This window comes from Mirounga leonina, unplaced genomic scaffold (genome assembly GCF_011800145.1).
Source record: "Mirounga leonina isolate KUSES-001 unplaced genomic scaffold, KU_Mleo_1.0 Mir_97, whole genome shotgun sequence".
Classification (NCBI taxonomy): Eukaryota; Metazoa; Chordata; class Mammalia; order Carnivora; family Phocidae; genus Mirounga; species Mirounga leonina.
Genome location: NW_023270889.1, coordinates 854,995 through 882,380, shown reverse-complemented (window position 1 = coordinate 882,380; position 27,386 = coordinate 854,995). Strand labels below are relative to the sequence as shown.

General features: G+C 42.1%; 1 protein-coding gene across 1 annotated transcript; it reads right to left on the bottom strand.

Annotated features, from left to right (window-relative positions):
- Nucleotides 1–2,605: 2,605 nt before the first annotated feature.
- Nucleotides 2,606–25,502, bottom strand: LOC118006481 (dnaJ homolog subfamily C member 21). Its single transcript, XM_034999155.1, has 12 exons — nucleotides 25,263–25,502; nucleotides 17,934–18,027; nucleotides 15,331–15,454; nucleotides 14,909–15,031; nucleotides 13,986–14,290; nucleotides 13,007–13,158; nucleotides 10,955–11,042; nucleotides 8,162–8,320; nucleotides 7,700–7,742; nucleotides 4,916–5,088; nucleotides 3,729–3,804; nucleotides 2,606–3,225 (listed from the first exon to the last, which is right to left on the bottom strand). The coding sequence occupies exons 1-12, from the start codon at nucleotides 25,357–25,359 to the stop codon at nucleotides 3,061–3,063; spliced, it is 1,599 nt and encodes a 532-aa protein (XP_034855046.1). The 5' UTR covers nucleotides 25,360–25,502; the 3' UTR covers nucleotides 2,606–3,060.
- Nucleotides 25,503–27,386: the final 1,884 nt, after the last annotated feature.

Here is a 27,386-nt window from a genome sequence, read left to right as displayed (position 1 = left end):
ACCGTTGAAGCAAGAAAATTTCTAGCAGAAGAGATGATTGAAAATAAGTGAAAGCCACGTCACTGAATGCCTACTATGTGCAAGCATGGTGCTCACACCTGAAAACTTTAACCTTTACAGTTCTGCAAGGTTGGTCTCACCCCTATTTTACAGATTCTTTTTTTTGTGAAGATTTTTATTTATTTGAGAGAGAGCAAGTGAGCATGAGGGGGGTGCGGGGAGAGGGAAAAAGCAGGCTCCCCGCTGAGCAGGGAGCCCAACTCAGACCTCAGTCCCCGGACCCCAGGATCATGACCTGAGCTGAAGGCAGACGCTTAACTGACTGAGCCACCCAAGCACCCTATTTTAGGTTAAGGAAGAAGAAAAGGCTTAAAAAGTTTGAAAGACCTGCCCAAGTGCGTCCAGTTAATGCTGGCGCTGGAATTTCATCTAAGACCTCTCAGAGTTCAGAGCCCACGCCCTTGGCACTGTTGAAGTCACACCTCTCATTCAGGAAACTGTGCACGTGCCGAATCAGTCAGGGCTTGCGTCACCTGTGACCCAAAGCAGAGAACAACAGAGGCTTCGGGAACGGGCGAGTTTGAGTTGTCTGCGGTGCAGCGGTAGCTGGTCCAGGGCTGCAGGGTCCCTGTGAGGCGGCAAGAACAGAAGCTGCTGTGTTCCTGTTGCTTGGCCCTGGGAGGACTCGTGGTGCCAGGCTGGGCCAGAGTTCCAGCCACTACCTCTTCGCTTAAGCTGGCCAGAGGAAGGACACCCCACATCTTGAAGGACATGTCCCAAAAGTCGCTCAAGCCACTGGCCAGAAACGACACCTCGCTCCCAGGGCAGCTGGGAAGGTAATCGCATTCTAGATCAGAGCTAAGGGAAAAAGGGGACTGAGACACTGGTAATGGCCTCTGCCACCACGTGCTTACAGAACATGCCAGGGATCAAATTCCCTTGTGTGACGGTGTATCTTGCTGGCAAGTAGGGAAACATTAACTCGTATTTTTCTGGATGTTTGAATATTTCATGAAAACCAGTAACAAACCCTCACTACCCACCATCCAGAATGAACAAATGCTAACATTTTCCTTCGGATCTTAGAAACAAGTGGACTCTGATGAGGCCGCTCTGCTGGCACAGCCCACTTCCGTTCCTCTCCCGCCCTTTCCGGGGGGAGAGGGGGCAACTACTTTTCTGAACAATGTTTCCCAGTGAGGTTGCTGTGCTTTCTCTTCATAAATAACAACAGTGTTTTTTAAAACTTATAAGTGACATTCATTTCATCTTCTGACAGCCTATTTTCCTTCAATACATTCTCTGCCTTTCAAGATGACTTCATAATTTTACTGTACAATAATATGCGATCAGTATGCCCTCTTGTTCATCAGTATTCCTAGTCTTATTACAGCCAGTTCACCTAGTTCTAATCAGAGGAGGGTGGCAAGTTTTCAGACTAAGCCTGGGAGAAGAACCCAAAGACCTGGCTGCTATTTCCCCTGAAGGGACAAGAAAGGGACAGGTGGGGGAGGGGGGTATTACAATTAGGAGGAATTAGAGATAGAGGTTAGAGAGAAACAGAAAAGAAGAAGATAAAGAAAATCTACTTATGGGGCTCCTGGATGGCTCAGTCGGTTAAGCGTCTACCTTCGGCTCAGGTCATGATCTCCATGTCCTGGGATCAAGCCCCACATCGGGCTCCCTGCTCAGCGGGGAGTCTGCTTCTCCCTCTGCCTCTGCCCCTCCCCCCACTTGTATTCTGTATCTCAAATAGAATCTTTAAAAAAATCTACTTATATCTCTAAACGAAGAAAAAAATTAAAATACAACGCATATTTTCAAGTCCATCACACGGAATGATCCACATACTCAACACTATCCATGAGGCTTTCAGAAAAGTCTTTGCCATCAGAGACTCAAGTTTTAGAGCTCATACATAACTGAAGATTCCTTCACTTGAAGATTCAAGGATATAAGGAGAGAGCCTCACTGAACACAGAGTATATATGTTAAGCCGTTGAGTTCAAAGTTACTCTCAAGACCAATTGTAAAAATTGCCTATATAATCCGTCCTCATCCTAAAAATGGACTCATCACTGATCCATATACTTGACCACACTCATTTTCGACCATTCTCCGTTTTTCGAGTTAATATTCATCTCTGCTACAGAATGGATGGCATAAATATCAGCCCTATGAAAAAACTTTTATTAAAAAAGTTGTTTTCCATAAATGATGAAAAAAAAATTAAGAACTTCTGAAAATAGTGAAGAAAAAAATCCCAAGGCAGAATATGCTTTGTTAAATCTGAGCCACCCGCCTCCTGGATCCGTCACGCTTTATGGCCAGCACCGTGCCAAAGGAGGAAGTGCCATATACATTGATTTGCTTCCACCTCCACAATTTAAATCAGAGCAAAACACCAAAAGATATATCTTATTGAGAATTACCTATAAAATCTCAAATTAAATCACCATGGTTATACCCTGAGATGCTAGTCTTGAAACATAACCATATATGTTCAATTAGTTTCTACCTACCACTGTCCTTGAGGGAAAAAATACAGTAATCAACAATAGGTTAAATCGAAATAATTTAAAAAATCAGAACTGAAGTCATGGAATCAGGTGAGGAAAAAAATCTATGATGATTTTAAAACAAACTGAGTCTTTGACAGATCATGAAACAGAATACAGAAGCACTGAATCATATAAAAATACTATGTGAAATCCACAAAATAAAACAGAAAGGAGCATTTGTATGTGTTAAAATAATTTAATTCTCCCTGTACATTTCTGTCCATGTGAGCCAAGAGAAATCAAGAATGTATACTTTACAATATGTACCTGTTTTGAGACATTCAAGTCAATTCAGATGGCAAAGTAGAATTCAATCACTAATGAAATGTTTAAAAAATATATATTAAACAAAAAAAAATGTTTTTACAAGATAAAAAATAATCTTCCACAATGCAATAAATTGCAGATCACCGAAATTTTAACTCTTTAGATGACTTCAGTTCAGTTTTTGGTTTCAAAATCTAGAGACAATCAAAAAGAAAAAGCGTTGGCAGAATTTCTATCTGTTTTTACGTTTCTCTTTCTTACTTCGACTACTTGTTACACTGTTTAAAGAACATGATGAAGGTGCTCTTGCATGACCTGTGGCCTTCAGATGGTCAAAAAGTTTATTCCGGGATGGAAATTCACTATGGCAGGTTGCACAGCTGATAAGAACATCACTCTGAAGAGGGAAAAAAATCATAAATAAGAGCAAGTGTTATTAACTGAGAGCAGTGATTTAGGTTTTCATGTTGAGATCAACAATCAAATAATTCAAAACAAAGACCTTTTAACAAAATGACGGCCATTAAGACAGGCTCAAAAGAGGCAGCTGTTCATAGAAGTCCCATCAACCGACTCCATCAACTTTAAGAGGCCTGAGACATTTAACAGTATGCACTGTGTGGACTAGACTGAGGCCTTAGATTTCAAGGTAACAGAAAACTGAGCAGTAACTGTTCTGTTAGCCTGCTATTCCCAACGTGCCTTTTACTTTTACAGAACAACGGTAACAGGAGCACAGATACAAATTCGACATTCGTCAAGAAACACCGTTGGTGGAGCCCCACCTGTACAGCGGGTGCAGAAGGGCTCACCAAAACATCTTCAGAATCCAATTAAGAATTCAGATTACAGTGCTGAAACAAGGTCCACTGAAAATATGTCAATATGACTTTGACCTACCACTGTCTGTGGTTCAGCAGGTACTTGGACAGATTTCTTCGTATCTTTGGCTTTCTTTCCTTTGGGTTTAGGAGCACTGGAAAATCAATCATAGAATTCTTACAATCCAATAATAATGTATATATAATAATGTATCCCTTTCAACTGTTATTTTGCTCCCAAGAAGACTCAAAAGAGTGACATGCACTTTAAAGGCTAACTCATTAATTTTAATGGCCAACCTAATTAGTTTTCACATCTGAAATGAAGAGCTTTCAAGAGCAACTTTAAATCACAGTAGATGTCACATTTGACACCAAAACTAAGGAATTTACTTAAACAGCTGAAACACAAGCTACGACACGTTACAGGACTGTGCGGTTCCCTGCCTTCCTTCTCCCAGAGCTCCAGGCCCAGCTCCAGGCCTCCACCACCGTGTTTGCCCCATTGACGCCAACTCCTAAACGCCCACGTGCACTGCGCCGCCCCGTCGCTGCTGCTCCAATGGTCATAAGCGCTGGCAACTCAGGCTCCCACTTTACTCTGTCATTTGAACTCTTCCTCGCGGTCCTAGACAGGGACCTGACGCTACTTACTGTTCAGACCTTTCCTCGAGAAGTAAGCTCTGGAGGAACAGAGGCGGCCGGAGACAAGAAAGTAAGACAAGGCGGGAAGGAGAGGACCAGGAATGCTCTCTCCCCCGAGAGAGACCTTCCTCTGGCCAGCCACTGTGACCCTGTGAGGCAAGAACATTCCGGGGCCCCTGCCAGCAGGAAGGCCCCAGGCTGTGGGTACAGATCCTGGTGACCTGCACTGTGGGGCCCAGCACAGGACGGCAGCCATGAGCATGGACACACGGTTCTGGATGCTCCAGACAAGTGGGGCGCAGCCTCATCAGGAGACTTGTTCTCATGTGAGTGTCAAGGATTACTGATCTAGGATGAAATAAGGACCTCAGCAGGATAGAAACTAGATCAAAGTGCCTTTCTGATTCGGGCTATGTTGCTGAAATGTCTGTGACCACATTCCCCTAGTATCCTCTTCCCAACACACTTCGTCTGTATACAGTGGGATGTCTGTCTGGATAAATGTACAAGTCACTGATACACCTGATCTGCTTCATCAATCGTGGGAAAGGTGTTATTTGAGATATGAAAAAATATTTTCCCTACCAACATTAATTAGAAAACACCATCAACTTGACTTACTTCTTAGCTTCACTTTTTGGATCATCACAGAGTTCGACAGTCTTAGTGACACGGATACTTTCTTGGGGACTCCCATCCAATTCTTTGGCACGGTCTTGATTTAAGTTGGTATCTTCTGATTCAACCTTTACTTCTTCTCCAGTTCCATTTTCATTGAAATTATCATCATAATTCTAGGTAATAAAACATGTATGCATTACAAAATAAATAACAGTAATAATCCCAGCTTATGATACCAAATAATTATACTAAACAATTACAATGTCCTGTACGCTCTGGAGAAGCAGATCTTCAGGAAGTAAAAAGAAAAAGCAGGTAATAATTTAAAAACATGAATGCTCATTACAGAAATATTAGGAAAAAACTGGAAACAATCCATATGTTCAATAAGTGAATGGTTGAATTATGGAGGGAATTATGAAGTTCTTAAAAATCATGTTTGCAAAGACACTGATTCAATTTTGTGGAAGAGTACTTACAACATATTAGCTAAAATATAAAAGAAAATTATACATAATGTCTGATTACAATTTAATTCTAAGTAGTATCTATTGGCAGAATTAGGAGTGATATTTATAGTTCTCTATATTTCCCAAATGATCTGCAATGAGCACCTATTACTTTTGTAGTTAGAAAAAAAAAAAAAAAAAACCCAGCAAATAAGCATTATAGAAAAGACAAAGCTTGGCAAACATACCTTCACTCCGTGAAGAGTGTTTGTTGTTGTTGGTTTGGGTTGGGGCAACATCTTGCCACATTTGCTTTCCCTTCCCTTCCTCCCTCCTCTCAGCACACACACACCCCAACCCCATACCCAGAATGATGAAAGTAAGTTACAGATGGATATCATGACACTTCCCATGTGTCTCCTAAGAACAAAAACACACTCCTACATCCCCACAATACTCTCTTCATACTCAAGAATTTAATGCTGATGTGATCTGCTCCATAATCCATATTCACAACCCAGTAACATCCTCTCCTTGTGAGCGACAATCAAGGACCATATGCTGCGTGTAGTGGTTATGCCACTTGAATCTCCTTTGTTCCAGAACCACAGCCCTACTTTTTGTCTTTCATGATATTGACAATCTGCTGGCTATTCTATTCCACAGTCTGGCTTTGTCTGATTGTCTTCTTAGGATTAGATTCAGGTTACACATTTCTAGCAAAAATATTAGCACCAAAATATCTATTAAATTCAAGATTTATTTTTTTGCAGGTAATTTTGTCTTTGGAATGTGTCCCATGGAGGGTGTTCAGAGTACTGTGCTCAAAGATGACTTAAATTCCTCCTTTCTGTCAGCCAGGGTCCTCTGTTTACATTCAATTTCAGTTTTCTGGGTTTTCTTTTACCATCCTGTCGGGTTATGCAAATTTTTTTTCTGACCATACAGAAAACTCTCCCAGTCTGAAGTTTCCTGATTCTCTGTATTTGCTGCTCTTCAATCTACTAGTTCACGTCTCCACGCTACCTTCCCTTCAAAAAGAACTGAGAAAACATTGGGAAAAGTGCTACATACAACTAGGTCTGAACTGGGACTTTCTTCCTGATAGAATCAGAAATCATCAACAAAAGGTATTACTATAAAGGAATACAGCTTTGGAGGGGAAAAAAATGGGGTAGTAAACGAAGCATTTTCATTGGTAAGGAAACACAAATACATGTGTTTATTACTGCAATCTATAGGACCTACCCTTCCTGACTTGAGACAAGATAGGCTTGGGTTAGGTATAAATCTCTCTTATCTTGTGTTTATTCTAGTGGTTCTGGAGAGAGGAAATGTTCTAAGCTAATGACTATAGAGTCTCTGGGTAGAAGACGGTATGAGTCATTTTAAAAAGGAACACAGAACTTGCTATGTGGTTTTATAATTGAAACACAAGTTCCAAGTCACAAATTTTAACAGTGATAAGTTCATGTATCATGTATCATTTTTGGAATATGAGACAGATAAAAACTACTTTCAAATATATAACCATTTAAATAGCCAAATCTAAAGTTTTACAAAAACTTATTGTGTTAACTAAATTTTCTTAAAAATATTTTCAGTTTTCAAAAAGAACTGTAATATTTAATACTTAATATAAGCTAATATAATGAGATTATATTAAATAGCACAGAAATCAATTCCATTCCCTTAAGAACCACCAAATATCCTTAGTAAAATGGACAAGCTCGTTGGGTGTTTATACGTCTACAGGATTGTTACACATATATAACATAATAACTTTTTATTTAAAAATATTCTTGAGATTGGATTTAGACGCCAGGTGTGAAATTTTAGCTACTTACATTTCTGAGTAATACTAAGAAACATTTTTTCAAGACTCATAATCATTACACATTTCTAACCAAACGTTTCTTTTGCAAAATTTCATTTGTTGTTGGCAAAAGAAACCTAGATATACAATAATCAACCCTCAGATTTTCACATATTTCTGATTTTAACTGTTATCTTGATTTAAAGACCCAGTCATCACATGTGTCCAGATATTTTTTTAATATGATCACTCAGCTAATTAGTATCTGGGAATTAATTTCATTTGCAAAATTTTAAGACACATCGACGACAGTAATTAAGTAAATTCGCTACATACATATTAATGGCGGTAAAATGATGAAAAAAGAAAATTGTTTTCAACTCCCTTCAATCTGTTTTATAATCAACATAAAATTATAGAGTGAAAAATCCCTTTCCTTAATACAAACTATACTGAGTAAACAAAAGCAGTCCAACTTTATGTTTGATATTTAATGTTAATAAAACTTTTTCAACATACCTGTGCTGGTTTCTGTTTCTTTTTCTTCTGCTTTTTGGAAAGCCTAAGAATAAATATAAATCAAAATGTCAAATATTTAACTCTGTGACTACTTACTAAGTGAAGAAAAAGAGTACTAAAACACTACTGATACAGAGAGAAGTGAAATTTTCAAAGTATTTAATATCATAAGATATTAAAAAGAAAATATTCACATTATCATTAGAAAATTAGAACGGTGGTTCCATTGATGGTAATTAGCATATCAATTACCTAGGTACAAAAGTGCTTTTAATAGTCATAATATATTCTGTAAAAATTCTATTTGACATCATGCTTTACCCGTTTCAATACTGTAAGTTCCCTTATGCAGAAAAAAATGTGGAAAAATATTAGCATAACAGAATAACTTCTTAGATAAAATAGCATTTAAATGCAATCTCATCTCTAATGTGGTATGTCTAGAAGCATTTTTAGAAGTACTTTTGTTTTGGTGCATCTTCTATTTCTTCCTCAGAATTGGCATTCAATGAATTTTCATCAGTTGGAGGTCCTGAAAAATTTTCTTCCTCCTCCTCCAACTGTTGTTTTAACAAGGCAACCATTTCCCGATGCTTCTTTGATTTTTCATGATTCCTCATGCTGAAAGAACAATCTGACATTAGTAACCACAAGAGGATTTGTATGTGCCCAAATATGTGGCTGAATAAATGCAACCATGTTAAAATTCATTTTTCCCCATTACCGGAAGCAAAATGTTGGGGATCCTACAAAGAGAAGCAGAACCACCCTGTCAGACCTCTCAGGCAGGAGGACACGGCCAGCCCACAGTGGTGCTCTTCTTCCCTGTATCCCAGCATTCTCCTTTCCCTCTGTCCCTTCATCTACATATTTTCTTCCAATTTTTTTTTGGTCAAAATCTTTATTATTTTTATTTTCCAATTCTTAAAATTCAAGACTTCTCCACTGTTTCCTCTTAATCACTGAGTATTAGCCAAGCGTGTGCACGTTCCAGGTTGCACTGTGGGCTTTGGAAGATGCTGAGAAATTACAAGACAACATTCCAACTTGAAGAGAAGACTGCTTGGGTTACGATGTGAGGGCCTCAGGTACCAGAGTAGTTTACCCCCTTTTGCTTTTTTCAATAACCGTCTTTCGCCTTCTCAAGAGGGCTCTCTCTTCTCACTCCCACCTTCCTAAATGTGAGTTCAGACACATCTACACCCGTCTGCCTAAAACTTTCTGAGCCCTGTCTCTTTCAGTGCATCTGTGGGCCATGAAGTAACACTCCACAAAATAGGGTTGACAACACTTAAGTACCAGAGTTATTAGACGAACAAGAAAGTAGGAAACTTACGTCCATACTATCCACTTTATCTCATCTGTTCAGACTTGGGTTTTCTAGTCTCAGTTGCTACTCTTCCTTTCCACTAAAATTCTCCTTCATACCATGGTTTCTTAGAAAAATTGGAACATCTTGTGCCAGAAAGTAAGTGCTCAAAAAAATGACTGGGACATGTCAAAAGGACACAGGAGCCACCTTGGAGGAACTCTCACTAATCGTATCTGGAAAAGTTTGAGCATGAAAAGTACAGGAATAAATTCGAAAACACTGAAAAACTTCACAAATTCATACTCATAATAGATAGCTAGATGGAGGAAAGGTAGGGCTCTTATTGAGAGCAGAAGGCCTACTGAGGACTAATAATGGAGAAGGAGCACTGGTACTAGAAAAGCCCCCTTTTGGAACCATTATGGTGCCAAGTGCCATAAGCTGAAATCATCAATGAATGCCAAATCTAGGACATTCTGAGGAGCAAGATACTTGCCTAACTTTAAAGTGTCTCCCCACAGATTAAACAGGCTATAAGGTAAAATCTGTCGCAAGGGGAAAAGAATGCTAACTCTACAGTGAAAAAATCAGACAGCGTCCTGGCTGGCTGATCAAAACTATCACCACCAAAGAAGGGCAGACAGATGCAGACATTGTATGCTTCTAGAAATGGAGACCCGAGAGCAGCACATGTTGACGCAGTATTCCAGCTGGAGACACAGAATCTAATCATGAGGAGACGGACACTCAAGACGATAAATACTCCAGTAAAAAAAAGGTTTTAAAGGGCCCGTATTCTGGAGTTAACAATGGCACAGACAAGGGAACTGATCCAGATTAAATAAGACTAAATAAATGAACGCAATCCATGAACCTAGACCGGATCCCGATTGGAGTGGAAGAGACTCCGTACAGGACGTGAACAGAGGATGTGCTGACAGAAGGGGGATTCGGGTGGTAAAGGAGATGAAAGGAACATACCAGTGTTAACAAATTTCCTGAAGCTGACAGTGGTCCTGTGATCATCTACCAGAACAGCCTTATTCTTAAGGAATACATACTGAAGTATTTAGAGGTAGACAAGCATTATGCACGTAACCTACTCTCAAATTTTTCAGGGAAAAACGGTGCGTGGAGCAGCGGAGGTGGGGGGAGAGAGAGAGAAGGGGTGCACCAAATGGGGCAAAATGTCAGGTGAATCGGGCGCTCTGTATTCTGTCCTTGCAACTTCTAAGTCTGGCATCGTTTCCAAATAAAGTAATTTTTTAGATCTCCTTCACTGTTGCTTTTGTCTTCCCGTTTCTGACTCTTCTGCCCTTGCCACGTCTCTTACCACTCTACAGTTTTTTCCCCTCGGGGTTCCACACCAACACCTTTTACGACTCCCACACCCCCACTGGCATCCTTCGGTCTCCTTTCTCCTTCCCTGAGTGTGTTTTGTTTCTTTGTCCCTTGCTGACTCTACTTTTGTTTTCTGCCCTATTCTTTCTCCTCTCTTTATAATAGTATCCCTTTAAATACTTCTCTCTTCTTCCTCATTTCCAAAAGGCGAAGTCCCTCCACTTCAGCAAGTAAAATTTAGGCAGGACACGTTTAAAGTTCCAGGTTGGCAGCACACGGGAGTGTGATGGCTGGAAGGGGGTCTGCCACCAACAACAGAGACTAGCTTTGGTCCAGCCTCCTCGTCTGTGACCTGCCTTCTTTGTCGCAACAAGCAGCAACATGGAGGTGCATCCAGGTTTTAAAAAGCAGCATGAATGAGAATCAGCACAACGTGCTTATTCACCACCAGTACAAATCCTACCTCCTCTGCTGGCCAGAAATCCCCCAAGAGAACATGGAGGAGGGCTGGTGACCCACTGCTACGAGCACTTTCTTTTTAGGGCTTTCAGTGTTCTAGTTCACCTTGGAAGAAAAGGGGAGTCCAAAGATCTTAAACTTACGCCTTTTCTGTCTTGAAAGATTTGTCACACGCTGGGCAGTAAAGGTCATCGTACAGCTCAGCATCCTCAGCCTCATCACTGTCTTTACCTGAGAGAAGGAAGCCGACAGTAAGAATCCTGTTTGAATAGAACACAAATCTAAAACATGTTAACAAATTACATGTCTTCAGTAACAATCTAATATCACACACAAGTTAGAAATTGTATTTCCTTACAAAAAACAAATAACGTTACCAGGATTTGAGCTTTTTAAAAGCAGTCCTGAATTATAAGGGGAGGCTTCCAAATCAACCACATTATCTTTCCAGTTCTTCTCTTAAGTCTACTGAGAAGACTAAGTCTTCTCAAAGTTCTCAGTGTGAGCTAAGTTCAGAAAATCAAATGCCACTTTGATAGTTCTACCACAAAGCAGTTCTTTCAACAAAGGTTTTTCAGTTTCCCCCTTGAGCAAGATTCGATGCAAACACATTTGTAACTGTAATCTACTCTTAAATGCTTTAGTTTATAACACTCCATCACTATTTGACAGGCTGGTCATTAAAGAGCATATTATATGTAAACTTTAACACGTCTTTATACCCTTGTTTTTTTATAAGCTTGGGCTTTATTACAATGAAATAATTACTATCAATAAAGTCCACAAAATCTAAGCAACTCAAAGCCTGAACTAAAAGTCTTTGCAAAATCCCATCTATCTTCATAAGAAATAAACAAGTAAACTGACTGCTACTGAGATCAATAAATGGGATCATACAATGAGATCAATAAAGATCCCAAGGTATCTCTTCTATAGTCTACATTTTGGTTCTTTATAAGTAAGTGATATTAACAGGACTTTGAAAGACATTCTCATTGAAATCATAAATGATCAAAACTCATTCTATCTAGTATTAATGTTTAATAAATGGTGTTATTGTGCAATTACCTGTACCCTTTCATTATATAAACAATTAATCAAATAGTTAATGAAGAATGTTGGATTTGAAGTCAAAATCTGGATCTAAAAATGAACATATGGCAGGCCTATATGCCAAAGCTTCTCAGAATCTTATCTTCCTCTTCAGTAAAAGGGAAATCATTCTATGAGCAAAACATACATGTAAGGGGTATTGTGTAAAAGCTCTTGCATGTGAAAGGACTTCATAAATTTTACATAAAACTCTAATTATGCCACCTCACGTTTATAGAATGCATTATAATTTTCAAAAGACTTGCTCAAAAACTACTTCTAAGTCATTAATAGAAAATTTCATAATCATTTTGAGTAAATAAAAGTCCATCATTTTGTCATTTGGCTACTAGTCTAAAACACATTTACAGATAAGGTGAAACTGTGCTAGATCCTTCCACATTATTCCTCATGGAATAGCTAGAGACAACTCAAAAGGTCAGGTTATTCTCCACAATGCCTACTCCTCTCCTGTTCAGGTAGTCACATGCTCTCACAAGAGAGGCACCAAAAGGACAGTTTTCAGCACACCAGGAGGAGCCCCTCAACAAAGTCAGAAATGAGAGGAAGAATTTATATACACTACGTAGACTCCTGTACAATTTTTTCTGGAAAGAGCTGCTATTAAAACTTGACCTACGGAGCTTCATTGCAGGTTTTTAAGTAACCAACAGTCACACCTGTCAATATGCCTATTTGCCAAATTTATTTATGCAGCCAGAAGCATAAACTGTTTAAAGCATGGTCAGGAAAGAGTTTATTAATCAGATAAACTCTTGTTTATCTGTAGTAGTCTCGGGACTAGACAACGTCAGTGGTCTACCTTTGCTTGGCCTATACAATATTGTTTTTCATTTTAATTGTCTGCCACGTTTAAGAACTGGAAGAGGTTCCCTAAAAATCCAGATTTCCAGCTCTGCTTAGAAAGCAAATGGACACGAACACCCCGGCAACACAGGTCCCAGCAGCAGTGGAGTGGACTCTGGCGTTCCCAGGATGCAGCCAGGCCCCCGCTTCCGACTGCCCCCTGTGAGCACCCTGGGTGCACAATGCCTGCGCACAGAAACATTCACTTTCTCGAGTTTCCTAAGGAATGAAGTTACCATCGTGCCCATCTTTAAGCTCAGATTCCTCTGTGTCATCTTCATCTGATCCATCTCCAAACTCCTTCTCATAGCGCGCCTCCATCTCCTTGAGCTCCTTCTCCAGGTCGGCCACGGTCATCCAGCTCTGTTCCTTGTACTGCTCGGCCAGTCTAGACACACAGCACAGCCCCACTTACGCTGAGAATCAGGTCTCCACGCTGGTTCTACTTACCCCATAGGCTTCCAACCCATGCCCTACAGAGCTTCTTCCTCCACCGTCAGTGTTGAGTTCAAGTGGGGGCAATTGCTTATCTGTTATGTGGTTGATTTTAACTACTCTATTAGATAATGGGTTTTGAAACCTATAACTCTTAGCAAGTTATTAAAAGTCTTGAGGTGTTTTTAAATCCTAAGTGGCGAGTAAAGTGCTCATTTTCCAAAAATGAAGGGTGGGGGGGTAGAATTTGTAAGAGGTGAATAATCTTTAAAAGAATGCTACAATGCTCTGGACACAATGCTTTTACACTAACTGCAAGTAACAGAGCATTAAAGGCACGAAAACGAACTAAAGGTCTGGAGCGTGCCATCAAAGAGGCAGGACTGCGAGGTGGGGCAGAACAGGGGCACTGCGCCGGCATCTTGGGTCCGAGGCCCGCCTCTGTGACTTCCCAGCTATGGGATCTCGGACCCGTCTGCCTCACCTCCTCAAAAGGACAAGGAGAAAAGCCAGAACTTACTTTGCAGAACTGCTAGGACAAAAGTGCATAGAACAGGGCCTGGTCCAGAAGAAGAGATCAATGGACAGTCATTACTATTACATCTCACAAGAGTCTGGAAAGGATCTCAAGTATAAAGGACCTCTGAAGGCAAACATGCAATGCAAGGGTGGCTGATGCAGCCAGGATGTGGATGTGGCCCTCCTACCCCTGTGAAAGCGCCCCATCAGGCCTAGCCCCACATCTCTATGGGGCAAGGGGCATCCCAGTGCATCCCGTACTTGGCCTGCTTCAGCTTCTGCTGCCGCCTCATCTCCTCCGCCTTCCTGGCTTTCTCGGCGTTCTGTTCCTCCACGAGCTTCCGATGTGCCTGCACTCTTCTGTCTCTCTTACGGATGAATGCGACCAGCTGGCGCACAAGCTCGTTCTTCTCCTTCCTTGCTTTGTCGCGAATCTTTTTGTTTTCTTTTTCCATGGCTCGTTTCTCCCAGCGGTTTGAAGCTTGTCGTGTATCATATTCTTCCTTCCAAGCAAAGTTCTTCTGAGTGCAGAAACTCTGCCAATAGGCATAGAAAGGATGGACTACCTAGAGACAAAAAAAAACAAGTAAAATGCTGAGGTGTAAGATTTTTTTCCTCAGCAAGGCAGCAAATATCAGTGATGCAAAACATCTTCTCCTTTTTCATATACATAACATCACTACTAGTCAATGGAGAAGACAGTCCTCTTACGGCTTTACAGAATAAATCACTCTCCAGAACAAACTGAATGAGGTGATGAATGGGATGGGACCCTGCTTAAAAAAACAGGAAAAAGTAAAGAAGGATGCTCTGAGGGCACTGAAAGTCCCTCCAGGAAGGGAGAGAGAGGAAGAGACTTAGTCACAGTATAGGACCAAGACCTAGGATCCATGCTTAACTAAAGAAATGGGGACGGGGTGCCTGGGTGGCTCAGTTGGTTAAGCGATTGCCTTTGGCACAGGTCATGATCCCAGGGTCCTGGGATCGAGCCCCACATCGGGCTCCTTGCTCAGTCTGGAGCCTGCTTCTCCCTCTCCCTCTGTCCCCCCTGCTCATGCTCTCTCCTTCATTCTCTATCTCAAATAAATAAATCTTAAAAAAAAAAAAAAGAAGAAGAAGAAGAAGTGGGGAGAAAACACACCGGTAAATGCTAATTATAAAATGGCAAAGCAATTTTCTTTTACCGTATCATAGTCACTCTGGGAGTCTCCAAAAGTGGGGAAATCTTCCATCTCCTCTTCTAACACAGATTCTAGTTCTTCCTTCGCAATCATTTCAAAAACGTTACGATAAACTGTATAAAAGCCCTAAAAAACAGTAGCAGGAGCACAAATTCTTAATACTTGTATAGTCTAATCACCGATTATGATTTTAAAATGTAACATGAAAAACTTTAACATTAAAGAATTAAGGGCTCAAGCTCTGTCACTGCAAGAGCATTTAGGTTTCAACTGGAGGTTTTCATATGCCGACAGTTTAAATATGAAGGCAATATTTTTTCACTTTTCAAAATGAACACTGTTTCACCTATTATAAAATAATTTTGAGAATTTTCTTTGTTTGAAAGTCTCGTGCTTGGTCAGAAATTAAGAGTAAGTTCATTTACCTTTTCATCATCTCCATAACCAGAGTAACAGGTCACAGTGAAATAGTGAAGCAAATCTAAGCTGTCGTCTTGATATTCCCCATCAAGCCCACCTTTAAGCAGAGCCTCTCTATGATTATCATACCTAAACAAACAAGACAAATTAGTATCCCCTCAGTGACCACTGAATAAGTAAGATTTCAGAAGGACGCTTTACTCTGAAACAGCCAAATTATTATACATTTTAATGTGTCCAATCCATACTAAAAAAATTTTTTTTAAATATCAACATGAAATCCTTCAGAGAACTGATTAAAACTATGACTGCAACTTCCAATACGATGGAGGCATTGTATAGTACTCACCCATATGAACAATGCAATTTAACAAGCCAGGGAATTTCCATGACTCCCCCAGAAAGTTAACTGCATTTCTACAGGTAAGAAATATTACTAAATAGGCCAGCACTGGACATAATCTGCTCCACAGACTGATTATATATTTGTGATCAGATTTACCAACATAGACCAGAGCAAGACTCTTCCTAGGTTTATGTAAACAATCTGTGAGTTTCACATACACACAATTACTCCTTATAATAACTCTATAACGTTAGTTCTTACCCCCAAAGATATAACAGGAAACTGAAGCTCAGTGATACTAAACAATTTGTCCATAATCACAAACCCAATACGCAGCAAAGCTAGAATTCCAACCCGGGTCTCCTGCACCGGAAGGACAGTGCTCCTAGTAACTGTGCAGTCTGGCCTGCAGGTCACAGGAGAGTTAATGGCAGGGGCTTCAGACAAAAAGACAAGAGAGTCCTTAGCACAGGAAGGCCTCCTGAGATCTGGAGAAGCGGACAGAGCCAAGGAAGTCAGGAAAGAATTTAAATTTCCTAAAGGAAAGCAAAAGCATTTCTAAGGCCACATCTCCAAATTTTTCAGGAGGAGAAAAATGTAGGATTCTCTGGTTTTTCACCTAAAAGACAACTGTTAGAGAATTTTTTTTTTTACAGCCTTTCTCTCTCGAGAGCCAGCTGTGTGGTACGCTGTTTAACACACACAAGACTCGCGCAGCAACACTGAACACCCACCTGCTCTTTATAACAGCAGGCTCTTGCACAGTTATGTCCGGGCTTAAAATCTATTCCTTTGTAGGAAAAAGTTCATCAAGAATCTGAAAATTTAAATTTAAACATAGAAATTTTTGTCTGGGGGCACCTGGGTGGCTCAGTGTGTTAAGCATCTGCCTTCAGCTCAGGTCATGATCCCAGGGTCCTGGGATCGAGTCCCACATCAGGCTCCTTGCTCAGCGGGGAGTCTGCCTCTCCCTCTGCCCCTCCCCCCCCATGCTCACTCTCTCTCTCTAAAATAAATAAAATCTTTAAAAAAAAAAAAAAGAAATTTTTGTCTGAAAATGGTATTAAATTGTCAGGTCATCAAAAGTAAAAGTATCTGTCTTAGATACAGAAGCTTAACTCCATTTCTTCATATAAAGTAGGTCTTTATACGCAATTCTTGCTCTGAAGCACTCTGTTTTTAAGGACAAGTCAACATTCTTGTCTAACGCCAGTAAACTTGTCATACACCAGAGATCCCATTTAATGAGAAGTTACTTCACAAGTATCGAAGTTAAATCTATCCAATATTGCCAAGCTTTGTTCCACCACCTATAAAATAATTGGAATATTCACCTCTAAGGTTCCTTCCGACTCTAATACTGCATTTTCTTTATTTTATTTTATTTTATTATGTTAATCACCATACATTACATCATTAGTTTCTGATGTAGTGTTCCATAATTCATTGTTTGCATATAACACCCAGTGCTCTATTCAGTAAGTGCCCTCTTTAATACCCATCACCAGGCTAACCCATCCCTCCACCCCTCTCCCCTCTAGAACCCTCAGTTTGTTTCTCAGAGTCCATAGTCTCTCATGGTTCGTCTCCCCCTCCAACTCCCCCCCCATTTTTCCCTTCCTGCTATCTTCTTCTTTTTTTTAACATATAATGTATTATTTGTTTCAGAGGTACAGGTCTGTGATTCAACAGTCTTACACAATTCACAGCGCTTACCATAACACATACCCTCCCCAATGTCCATCACCCAGCCACCCCATCCCTCCCACCCCCCACCATTCCAGCAACCCTCAGCTTGCTTCCTGAGATTAAGAATTCCTCATATCAGTGAGATCATATGATACATGTCTTTCTCTGACTGACTGACTTCGCTCAGCCTAATACCCTCCAGTTCCAACCATGTCGTTGCAAATGGCAAGATTTCATTCCTTTTGATGGCTGCGTAATATTCCATTGTATATATACACCACATCTTCTTTATCCATTCATCTGTCAATGGACACCTTGGCTCTTTCCATAGTTTGGCTATTGTGGACATTGCTGTTATAAACATCGGGGTATTTACCCCAAAGATACAAATGTAGGGATCCGAAGGGATACGTGCACCCCGATGTTTATAATACTGCATTTTCTATAATGAATAGGTGACAGATACCTCAGAACACACCGAAACATCTGACAAATATACATTTTTTTAGACCTTCTATTGATAATTCTTCCCAACAAAATACACTAAGATAGGAGGGACAGTGTGATGCTCACCATGCTCTTTCCTGAGGGTCACTCAACACATCATATGCTGCTTGGATTAATTTAAATTGTTCAGCTGCTTCTGCGGCATTATCCAGATTTTTATCTGTTAAAATAAAGTCACAGATATTCAGTCATCAAACAGGTAGAGGACAGAATCTAAAAGGGACCTCTTCCATCACAAATGCCATAAATAGATGAGGAGTGTACAAAACAAAGAAAAACAATCAGGGAAAAGCAAAGAGATCCTGGTGAGAGTTGATAATCAGGGTATGTGAGAAGTAACTACTTGAGGAGAAATTGCATGCTTTCCCCTAAGCCTTGGTGCATCACTGAGCACTCAATCTGGATATCCACAAATGGAAAACCCTGAGTAGTATACTATTTATTTTTAGATAGTATATTTTTATTTTTAGAAAAAGCAAAATATACATATCAAATCAGTAACAGAAGGACTGTTACTATTTAGTGCTAAATTATGTTTATTGTTCGCATGGTCTTTATGTTTTTTCTTTTTTATCAACGTAGACCAAAATAAATCTCATAAAGCTTTAAAAATATATACTAATTATTCTTCTCTTAGCTGTGCTTCCTTAACTATGAATCAGAGAGCATCTCTGCCTCAGGGAGGTAGGCAGCTTCCAAGATGGCCCCCAAGGATCCCCACCTCCTGGCATTCACACCCTGTGGAGCCCCTTCATAGGTCACCAGGGTTGGTCTGTGTGACCAACAGCAGGCAGTAGAAATGATGATGGCACGCTAAATTACTTCTGAGATTAGTTTATAAAAGGCTGCAGTTTCCATGTTGGGCTCTCGCTTTCTTGGATCACTCTGGGAGTAGCCAGCTGCCACAGCAAGAAGACACTCGGGTGGCCCACGTGGAGAACAGAGGCCTCTGGCCCACAGCCAGCAAGGAAATAAGGCCTGCCACTACCATGTGGAAGAGACTGAAAAGCGGATTTTCCCAATGAGGAACCCTGAGCCCAAACCACCCAGCTAAGCCATTCCCACACTCTGATCCTCAGAAACTGAGTCCAATATAATGAATGTTTGCTGTGTTTATAGGTTTAAGCCCTAAGTTTTTGGTAATTTGTTATGTAGCAATAGATACCTAATATACTCAGAAAGTAAAATGTTTTCAATCTACTCTGGAGCATACCAAAATCTTATAAGCTACAACTCAATACTTGCCCTCTAAGAGGCCAGAGGAAAAATAGGACAGAAACACATTCCCTAGGAATAATCTTGCAGCCTTAGAACAAGACCGTTGAAGGCATCCTGCCTCCTCTTTTTAGGTACCATCACACTGGGTGTCCAGTCCTTCAGGCGATTTTCTGCTCGACCACTATCACGGACAATACTTTCTCTAGTGCAGCAATTTGCCATAGCTCTCTTTACTAAGATGCTTTAACCTAAAAAGCTTTCAATATCATTTTAGAATCATGGTAACTTTAAATCAAAAGAAAAAAACTCTTCCATCCCCGCAGCCTAGCTGTAAATGGCAAGTGATACAATGCCAGTCTAAATCCCCGTCCACAGTGCAGCCCCTCTGAAGACAGCCAATGGTTATCTCAAAGTCCACCTTTCCCCGGCACTAAATATTCCCATTTCTCATGACACACCATAATCCTCTACTTCTAATGCAGTCAGAAACAGGCACCAATAATCAAGGAGCCATTCATTACTTCCTCTTCTTCACACTCTACTTTTAATCACTAGAGCTCATTACGTTAACTTTCCACAACAGCATCACGTTAAATCATTCTGAATTTACAGCTGACAAAGTTTCATGCAGGTTTCATACTGACAAGCCAAGTGGTAACTATATAACGGACTTTTTAAAAACTCTGATAGAGCTCTGGATCCATTCTGTGGCAGACATTGAAGGTTAGTTCATCCAACACCTCTCCCCTTTTCTCCTGCAGCCTCTACTGTGGAGGCTAAGCTCAAGGACTTGCTTTCCAGCCTCCCTTGCTGCTAGGAATGGCTATATGACACAGCTCTGATCAATAAGGAGGTCAGCAGAAGTCTATTAGTGTATTTTCTTTCCTTCCTCTTTCTTCTTGTCTTGCATGTGGACATGATGTTTGGCGCTTCAGCAGCCATCTTGAGACTGTGAAGAAAAAGCCAAGAGATTCAGTGATATTAAGGAACAATGCCAGCAGGCACCTACCTCCAAACCTTCTTGTGGTGAGAGAAAGAAAAAAAACCCTTTATTTATTGGTTAGGTTTTCTGTTATTTCCAACTAATACTACCAAATTCCATCTCGTTGTGGCCCTGTTGCAATCAGGTTTTAGGTAATACAGGACACTCAGTGCCCTGTTGGAATTATTTTAAATTTTGATCCCCACTCTGTGAAAGATACTACTAGCTGCCTACCCAGCATCTAGTCTCTTCTTCTTCCTAACAAAACCCTGATTTTGTTCACATTAGTAATGTACCCAGCTAAAAAATTCACCTCCCCAGACTTTCTTGAGGTTGGGGAGATCAGGTGACCCAGTTTTAGCCAATGAGAGAGAAGCATACACCTACCAAGTGAAACTGCCCAGGAAAAATTGTATTTTCCATATGAAAGAGATGGGCTTTGGTGGCACTCACCTTATGGCCTTACCTCAGCCCAAAGTCAGGGTATAAAGCCTACAGGTGATTATGAGGATTGAGACAGAGACTGCTAGTTTATTCTCTTCTTCCAGGAACAAGCGAGACCTGACTTTGTGGTGCGCACCTGGTCCCATTATAAAGCCTCCATTTCTGTCTCCTTTGAAGCTTCGCATGACTGTGACTATGCTCTGATGTGTAACACCTGTAAGAATGTTCCATGCCTGCTTTCAAGAACTTCCTTACAAGGCAACTAGCACGCACTCTCTGTGCCTGCACTATCCTTTCCTCCTCCGCTCTGCTCCCTGGGACCCCCAACGGCCACGCTGGCCAGTAAGTGAGGGCCCACCTGAAAGGTGCCGAGCAGAGTCCACAGGCCTCCTGGAGGAGAAGTGCTACACAGCGGCTCGCCTGCCTGTCTCTGCACCTCAACGTGAGAGCAAGAAACTTTGAGCTCTGAGCCTTACTTGCTTACACTTGGTGCGAGCGCTCAAGCCTTAGGATCAGGACAACGGAGGTCTTTGATGGTCTCCTCAAGAGCTGGAGCTACCAAGACGAGTCCCCTCGGGATTTCTTGCTAGGTGAGAAAAATAAAACTATTTGGTTTAGTTACTGTCGCCACCTTCCTGTCACATGCAGCTGAACACAGTCCAGATATGCCTTCAAGGTGAGAGTCATGATTTCTACAGCTTTCATGATTCAAAAATACTCATGATTTCTACATCTTCATCAAATCATTCATAAACTTTGTCATAAATAAAAAAGCAGAGTCCCAATTAAGGCAGAATGGCAGAAAACGCCAGCAAATAAATCTTCCCACATAAAACAAAAAAGGTGACTGGGGGAGGTATGTGGGTGGTTCTTCTTCACCTTTTAATCAGTACTGTACTTCGTTGTCCTGTTTCTTCCCACACCCTTCCTTCCTCCTCCAAAGAAGTTTGGAGAAAGCTCAAGCTTTTAAACGCAGAAAGCCCATCAATGTACCAGCTGAAAATAAGATCTAGCCTCTTACTAAAGCGTCTTTCTTAAATAAGTTTTTCAGTCTGTCATATGGCTTATTTCACTTAAATATACCTGAACTGGTTGACTATAATGTTAAACTGAGATCTAAACACATAAGTGCAGTAAGTTAAGGGGTGCCTGGGTGGCTCAGTCGGTTAAGCGTCTGCCTTCGGCTCAGGTCATGATCCCAGGGTCCTGGGATCGAGCCCCACATCGGGCTCCTTGCTCGGCAGGAAGCCTGCTTCTCCCTCTCCCACTCCCCCTGCTTGTGTTCCCTCTCTCACTGTCCCTCTCTCTGTCAAATAAATAAATAAATAAAAATCTTAAAAAAAAAAAGTGAAGTAAGTTAAAAAGCAATAGTAAAGAAACAAAAAGCCCACATTATTAGCCACACACAAAGGCCACAGGTATTGCAAATCCAGTCATCAAAATTTAAAAGGCATTCTCACACTATTCTTCATGCTTTTCTCTCAATCCACTCACACACTCTTCTACTCCCTCCCAAACTTTTTTGCAGTGCCTTCTGGAAAATTCCATGGATTGAGCCTTTTAAATCCTGCCTTGACTGAAGCCAGGCTCTCTGAGAACACCACTTCCCTGCATGGCTTCCTTCTTGGGCTCCTTCAGCCACAGCCCTCATATGGCAGGTCTGGGGCTGGAGCTGGCGTCCTCCTACCTGCTGGTCCTTTACTCACCCCCAAGGGCACACTAGCATTCCTTCCAGATTCATACCATTGGCCAACGCCACCTTCTTCCCCTTCTCACTGACTTTGGGCTGAGTTAGGGCATAAGGTGAATGCCACCAAAGCCCATCACATCACTCAACCACTCCCCCTTAATTCACTGAGAATTCTGGCACTTGACTCAGAAGTTTCCATTCCCAGGTCCTGTGGTCATCATGGTGACTTGAATGTACTCTGACCTCCTGGTCTCCCTACTTCCAGTCTTGCCTACTCCAATCCACTCTCTCCCTCATGGCCAGAGAGATACCTGACAAACAAAAACCTATCTTTCCCCCTGCTTCCCACTGCCCTTAGGTTAAAATCCAATCTACCTCATCCAGTTTACCCCAACTTCCCAGACCTGACTTATGCTTACCTGGTCATGCTCCCCTCTTTGCCCTTCCTGCACTGTCATGCTTTGTCTGGCCTCCCTCCACCTGTACTCCCTTCTTTCTGGCTTTCGGTCTTGCCTTAGAGGTCACTTCTTCAGGGATGCACATCTATCCCACCCACACAGAAACCCAGTCCAGGTCAGGCACGTGTGCTCATAAGCATCTTGTACTTGCCTTCATACCACCCTTATCCCTCACCAGACTGAAACTACCTGTTTTCCTGGGACTCCCTGATGACTCTACATGGCCGCAGAGCAGGGACCATTCCTGTCTCATTCACACAGTAAAGTGCTCACGGCAGTCATCAAATAAAAGCCTTCCTTTCACAAGGAGTGATCTCACTAGGAAGTAATGTTGACCCTACTGAAAATTATTTTCAGTTGCTAATTAAAAAAAAACAAAAAACAAAGAAATACCTTTAACAATGAAAAATGAGCAGCCTTTCTTTTTGAAGTTCAAATTATTCTTTGAAGCAAAGCCCCTATGTTAACCTCAGAAACATTTAACACAGGACCTTGCACATAGAATGAATTAAACATTTGCTGACTGCTGGACTTAACAAGCCAGCACAGCAAAATATATCAAAATCATGTGTTGCCTGTAGAGTATGTATCCTTTAAATGTACAGGCATCTTCAAACCAAAAGATATTTAGGATGTTATGATTTATGATGACATTCAGAGAAGACATTCACATTTCGTTTCTAACCAGTTTGGTTTCAAAATAGTTAACTGATGTTTTAGTAACGTTTACATACTTCTTCCTTCCTTCCTTCCTTGCACTGATTTCCAATTAATCACCAAATCTGATCATTTTTCCTTCATAGCATCTCTTCAACCCGGCCTTGCCCTTCCCTCCCACTGACCCCCAGCCCGGTGTGGGCCCTTCCTTGCCATGGTGGACACTACCTGACTTCTGTCCCCGTTCCTCTTCAATCCACTCAGCCGCCCCCACAGTATCACATCAAGACATCTTCGACCCTCCCTTATTGGAAATACAAATTTCACAGTCCTTAGCCTAACATTCAAGACCCTTTACAATCTAATCTTAAAACTATACTCAAAAACATCTTCATATTATCATCAAAATTATATATGCATTTGGTCACAAGCATTAATCCTCTTCCTCACACTTTCCCAGCCAGAAGAGTCAGGAATTCCTAACTTCCTTCTAATTCCTAACTCAATCTCTGATGACAACCCCCATTCCTCTAAGAATATGTTTCTATACTATTTTTGGATTTATTAATTTTGGATATAGCCACTGGCTTCCTGCCGTGATGAATGTTTAGCTTACTTACTTCTTCCTTTCCGATATATATCACATTTGTTTAGTTCCTCTGTTGGTAATCGTCACTTTAACAAACCCATACCTTTATTTCTTGTTCCACCAACTATAGACATTACCTTTTGACTTTGGGTCCAGGCCCTTCCTTCAGCTCTTCTCTCAACCCGTATTTTCAGATTTCCAATTAATACTGCCATCAGTCAAACTGTCACCTGGACCACCTTTTGTCCACCACGATGCTCTTCCCTCTACTCTTAAGCTCACTTTTCCAAATTCCATTTCGTTAGGATCCAGCTAAAAATCTAGGCTCCTCTGCCAAGGGGAAGCCTCGCTGCCCCTCAGGACATAGTGAAAACTCCCTCCCCTGAATTCCTGGGGCATTTATTAGTTGTTTTATTAACCCAACTACCAATTATGTAGGTTGTGCTATTTTGTTTGCACTTGTATTTAACTTTTCGTGGTTTACAGCATGTTTTCCCAGAGATGTCTTAGCATTTCAGAACCTTACTATGGTGACTTGTACATAGCAGAGATTCTATAAACATGCTAATATGTAAACCTCTTATAAGCCTCAAAAAGCTGATATTCAACTACAGCCTTAGTTTCCCAGTCTGAAAGATCAGATTACTTCACAAAAGTCACACAGGGCTGAAGTGCCACCAACTAAAACATCCAAAGGAAGCATACTTCTAAGTACACATACAAACTTCCCTAGGGGAAGACACCCAATTAAAACTTTCAATCTGCAAAACATCCGAAGTGGAGTACAGAGGTCTGTGTTTCAACAGCTTACTGGGAAAGGGAAGGGCGTGGGAAGCACAGCTATTTAAAAGACAGTTTACTAGCTTCTTTGTCTTAATTTCAATAAGGGGCCATAAATTACTCTTGGGTAGCTGGGATTCCGTGATGAAGTTAAGGGCTGTTGAGCGGCAGAGACTCAAGCAAGGGCCAAACTCGAGAGCTCAGGACTCCTGCTCCCTCGGTGGTGTCTGCGAAGGGGTGGGAGGAGCGGGTGAAGTGTACTCCCCATCAGGTGCCACTGCGGGTAGCGTCGGGGTGGGTGAGCAGGGGAACGTCTGGGGAGGGACGGGCTGCCCCGGGCTCGAGTGAAGCCTGGGGTGAGGGATGCGCCCGCCGACGGGCGAGGAGGACGCCCGGCGGGAAGAGCACTGCGCAGGGCACCTGGTCGGGGACGCGGGCGGGGTTCCCAGGGCGAGGGGAGTTACAGGGCGGGCAGGTCGAGACTGGCCAGGGTCCCGGAGTTATTCCGGGAAGAGGGGGGCCAAGGGTGGCGGGGGCCCGGCTTTTGCAAGGGCTGCGACGGTTGCGGAGTAGTTACCCGGGTGCCATTTCAGGGCCAGCTTCCGATAGGCCTTCTTGAGCTCCTCCTCGCTGGCGTCGCGCCGCACCCCCAGCGCTTCATAGTGACACTTCATCGCCCGGCCGGGCAGGGGGCTGGGGCCGGGGCCCGGGGCGGGGCCGGGGCCCGGACCGGAGGGGTGGCGGCGGCGCTGCTGGTCCTCTTCGGCAGCGGGAGCCGGGCGCCCGCACCGGGCCAGCCAGCGAGCACGGCGGCGGCGGCAGCGGCGCGGGGTGGCAGAGGCGCGCGGCGGCGACAGGCGGCGCGGGCTGCGGCACGCGGGCGCGCGGAGGGGGCGGCGCCGGCGGCCGCGGCTTCGCATGGGCTGGGGGAGGGCTCGGTTCCCGGAAAAGCTGCGCGAGAGGGAGGCGGGGCCTCGGCGGCCGGGAGGCGGGGCTGCGGTGGGATGGAGGCAGGGCCACGGCAGGTGGGAGGTGGGGCCGCGGCGGGATGAAGGCGGGGCCCCGACAGGTGGGAGGCGGGGCCACGGTGGGCGTCATTGTGAGGGGCACAGTAGGCGGTCTGTGTAAGGAGCGCCGGCTGGGCAGCCCACCTGAGGGCTGATAGGAGTCTGATGGGAAAAGATTCCGGAAAGCATCTTGTTTTCTGAAGACGATTTCTCAGTGGAGTCCCGTTTTTCCAGATGGCAACTCGGGCTCGAAGTGGTCGAGTGGTTTGCTCAGGCTTCCCCGACTGATCGATGGCAGGATTCAGGTGAACCGAATACAGGATTTAACTCTTCAATCTCTTCAGCTGCCACTTATCGAGATCTCTAATACTGTTCATCCTGACCAATTTGCAATGAAATAACAGTAAATATGATACCTTAAACTGGAACAATTTGAGAGAGCATCAACACATTTTAAAATAACATACCAAATGTTTTACCACCGATACGGATAAAATTGTGCTGACCCATCCATCCATCACTCTTCAACCCTAACTTTCTGGCTTCTAATCCTACATTTCCTAGATTGTTAAGAATGCAGTTAAGGGATAGTATTTAACTAGTTTTTGTTGATCCAACCGATACACTGTTATTACAGGATGGAAGATCCCTACAACTGTTCCAATTTGATAAGGTGTCAAAATAGTATCCTAATTGTCATTAAAATATATTGGTTTAATATACACACCAGTATATTTCACTGTAATGTGGAATGTTTACATATGTCAGTTGTTAGGTGTGGGTTTTGTGAACCATGTGTAAAGAGAAGGGTTGGCTCTATTGCTAAGTCTATTGTACAAGGTGGTCCCTTGCTTCCCTAATATCCTGCCCGCTGCACAATCAAAACCAACCAACCCTAAACCTCATCAAGTTTCTCCACACACTACTGTTCAACCAACCCATACTTGAAATTCATACACCTGCCTCTTTTTCAAAGAAGGAAGATACTATCCCACCTTAGTTGGTTTGGCAATGGAGAGGGATTGAGATGTTTGAATACAGGTGAAAATGGAAACTTCCCCATTTGAGAATGGGACTGGCAGTAGGGGATAAAAAGTAACAAAGAATAGAACTTTTTCTTCCTCCAGCTACATCTGGTTTTGCTTACAACCTGAGTCACTTGGCTTTTTCCTCCTGAGAGAAAACTGTTTCTGCCTGTAACATTGTACAGAAAGATAAAGACAATTACACTGGATATAAATTTCAAAGGATTATCTTTATTAAACAAGTTGACTTCTAAATGAACATGAACTTGAAAGATGAATTCTCATTCAAATGAGGTACCCATATAAATGATCGTGAAAGGGAAGTAATTTGGGACAGGAAAATATGTAGAAACTGATAATCAAAACCGTTAAAGAAATTCCACTAAAACTCTATATAACACACACCTCAGAAAATGTTAAAAGTTTGGGTCTTCATTCAGACAACGTGTTGAGCCAGTTTATTTTATAACCTGTAATTAACTTCTTGGGATGTGGGTGTTTAGATACAAATCCTGAATACAACTTTTCATCCCAGGCTATATTCAATTGCTTAATAAATAAGCTTTTTCTCCGCCTGCATTTAACCAGAATTGGCCTTCATTACCCCCACCCAAGTATTTAAAGTGAATCTCTGAACTGAATCACCTGCTTAATATAGATTTCAAGATA

Coding starts and splice junctions, on each gene's coding strand:
- LOC118006481 (XM_034999155.1), bottom strand. CDS start 25,359: ATGAAGTGTCACTATGAAGCGCTGGGGGTGCGGCGCGACGCCAGCGAG. Junction 13,159..13,985: donor CAGAAGCTGAAGCAGGCCAA/GTACGGGATGCA, acceptor CTGTGTGTCTAG/ACTGGCCGAGCAGTACAAGG. Junction 11,043..13,006: donor GCTTAAAGATGGGCACGATG/GTAACTTCATTC, acceptor TCCTTCTCTCAG/GTAAAGACAGTGATGAGGCT.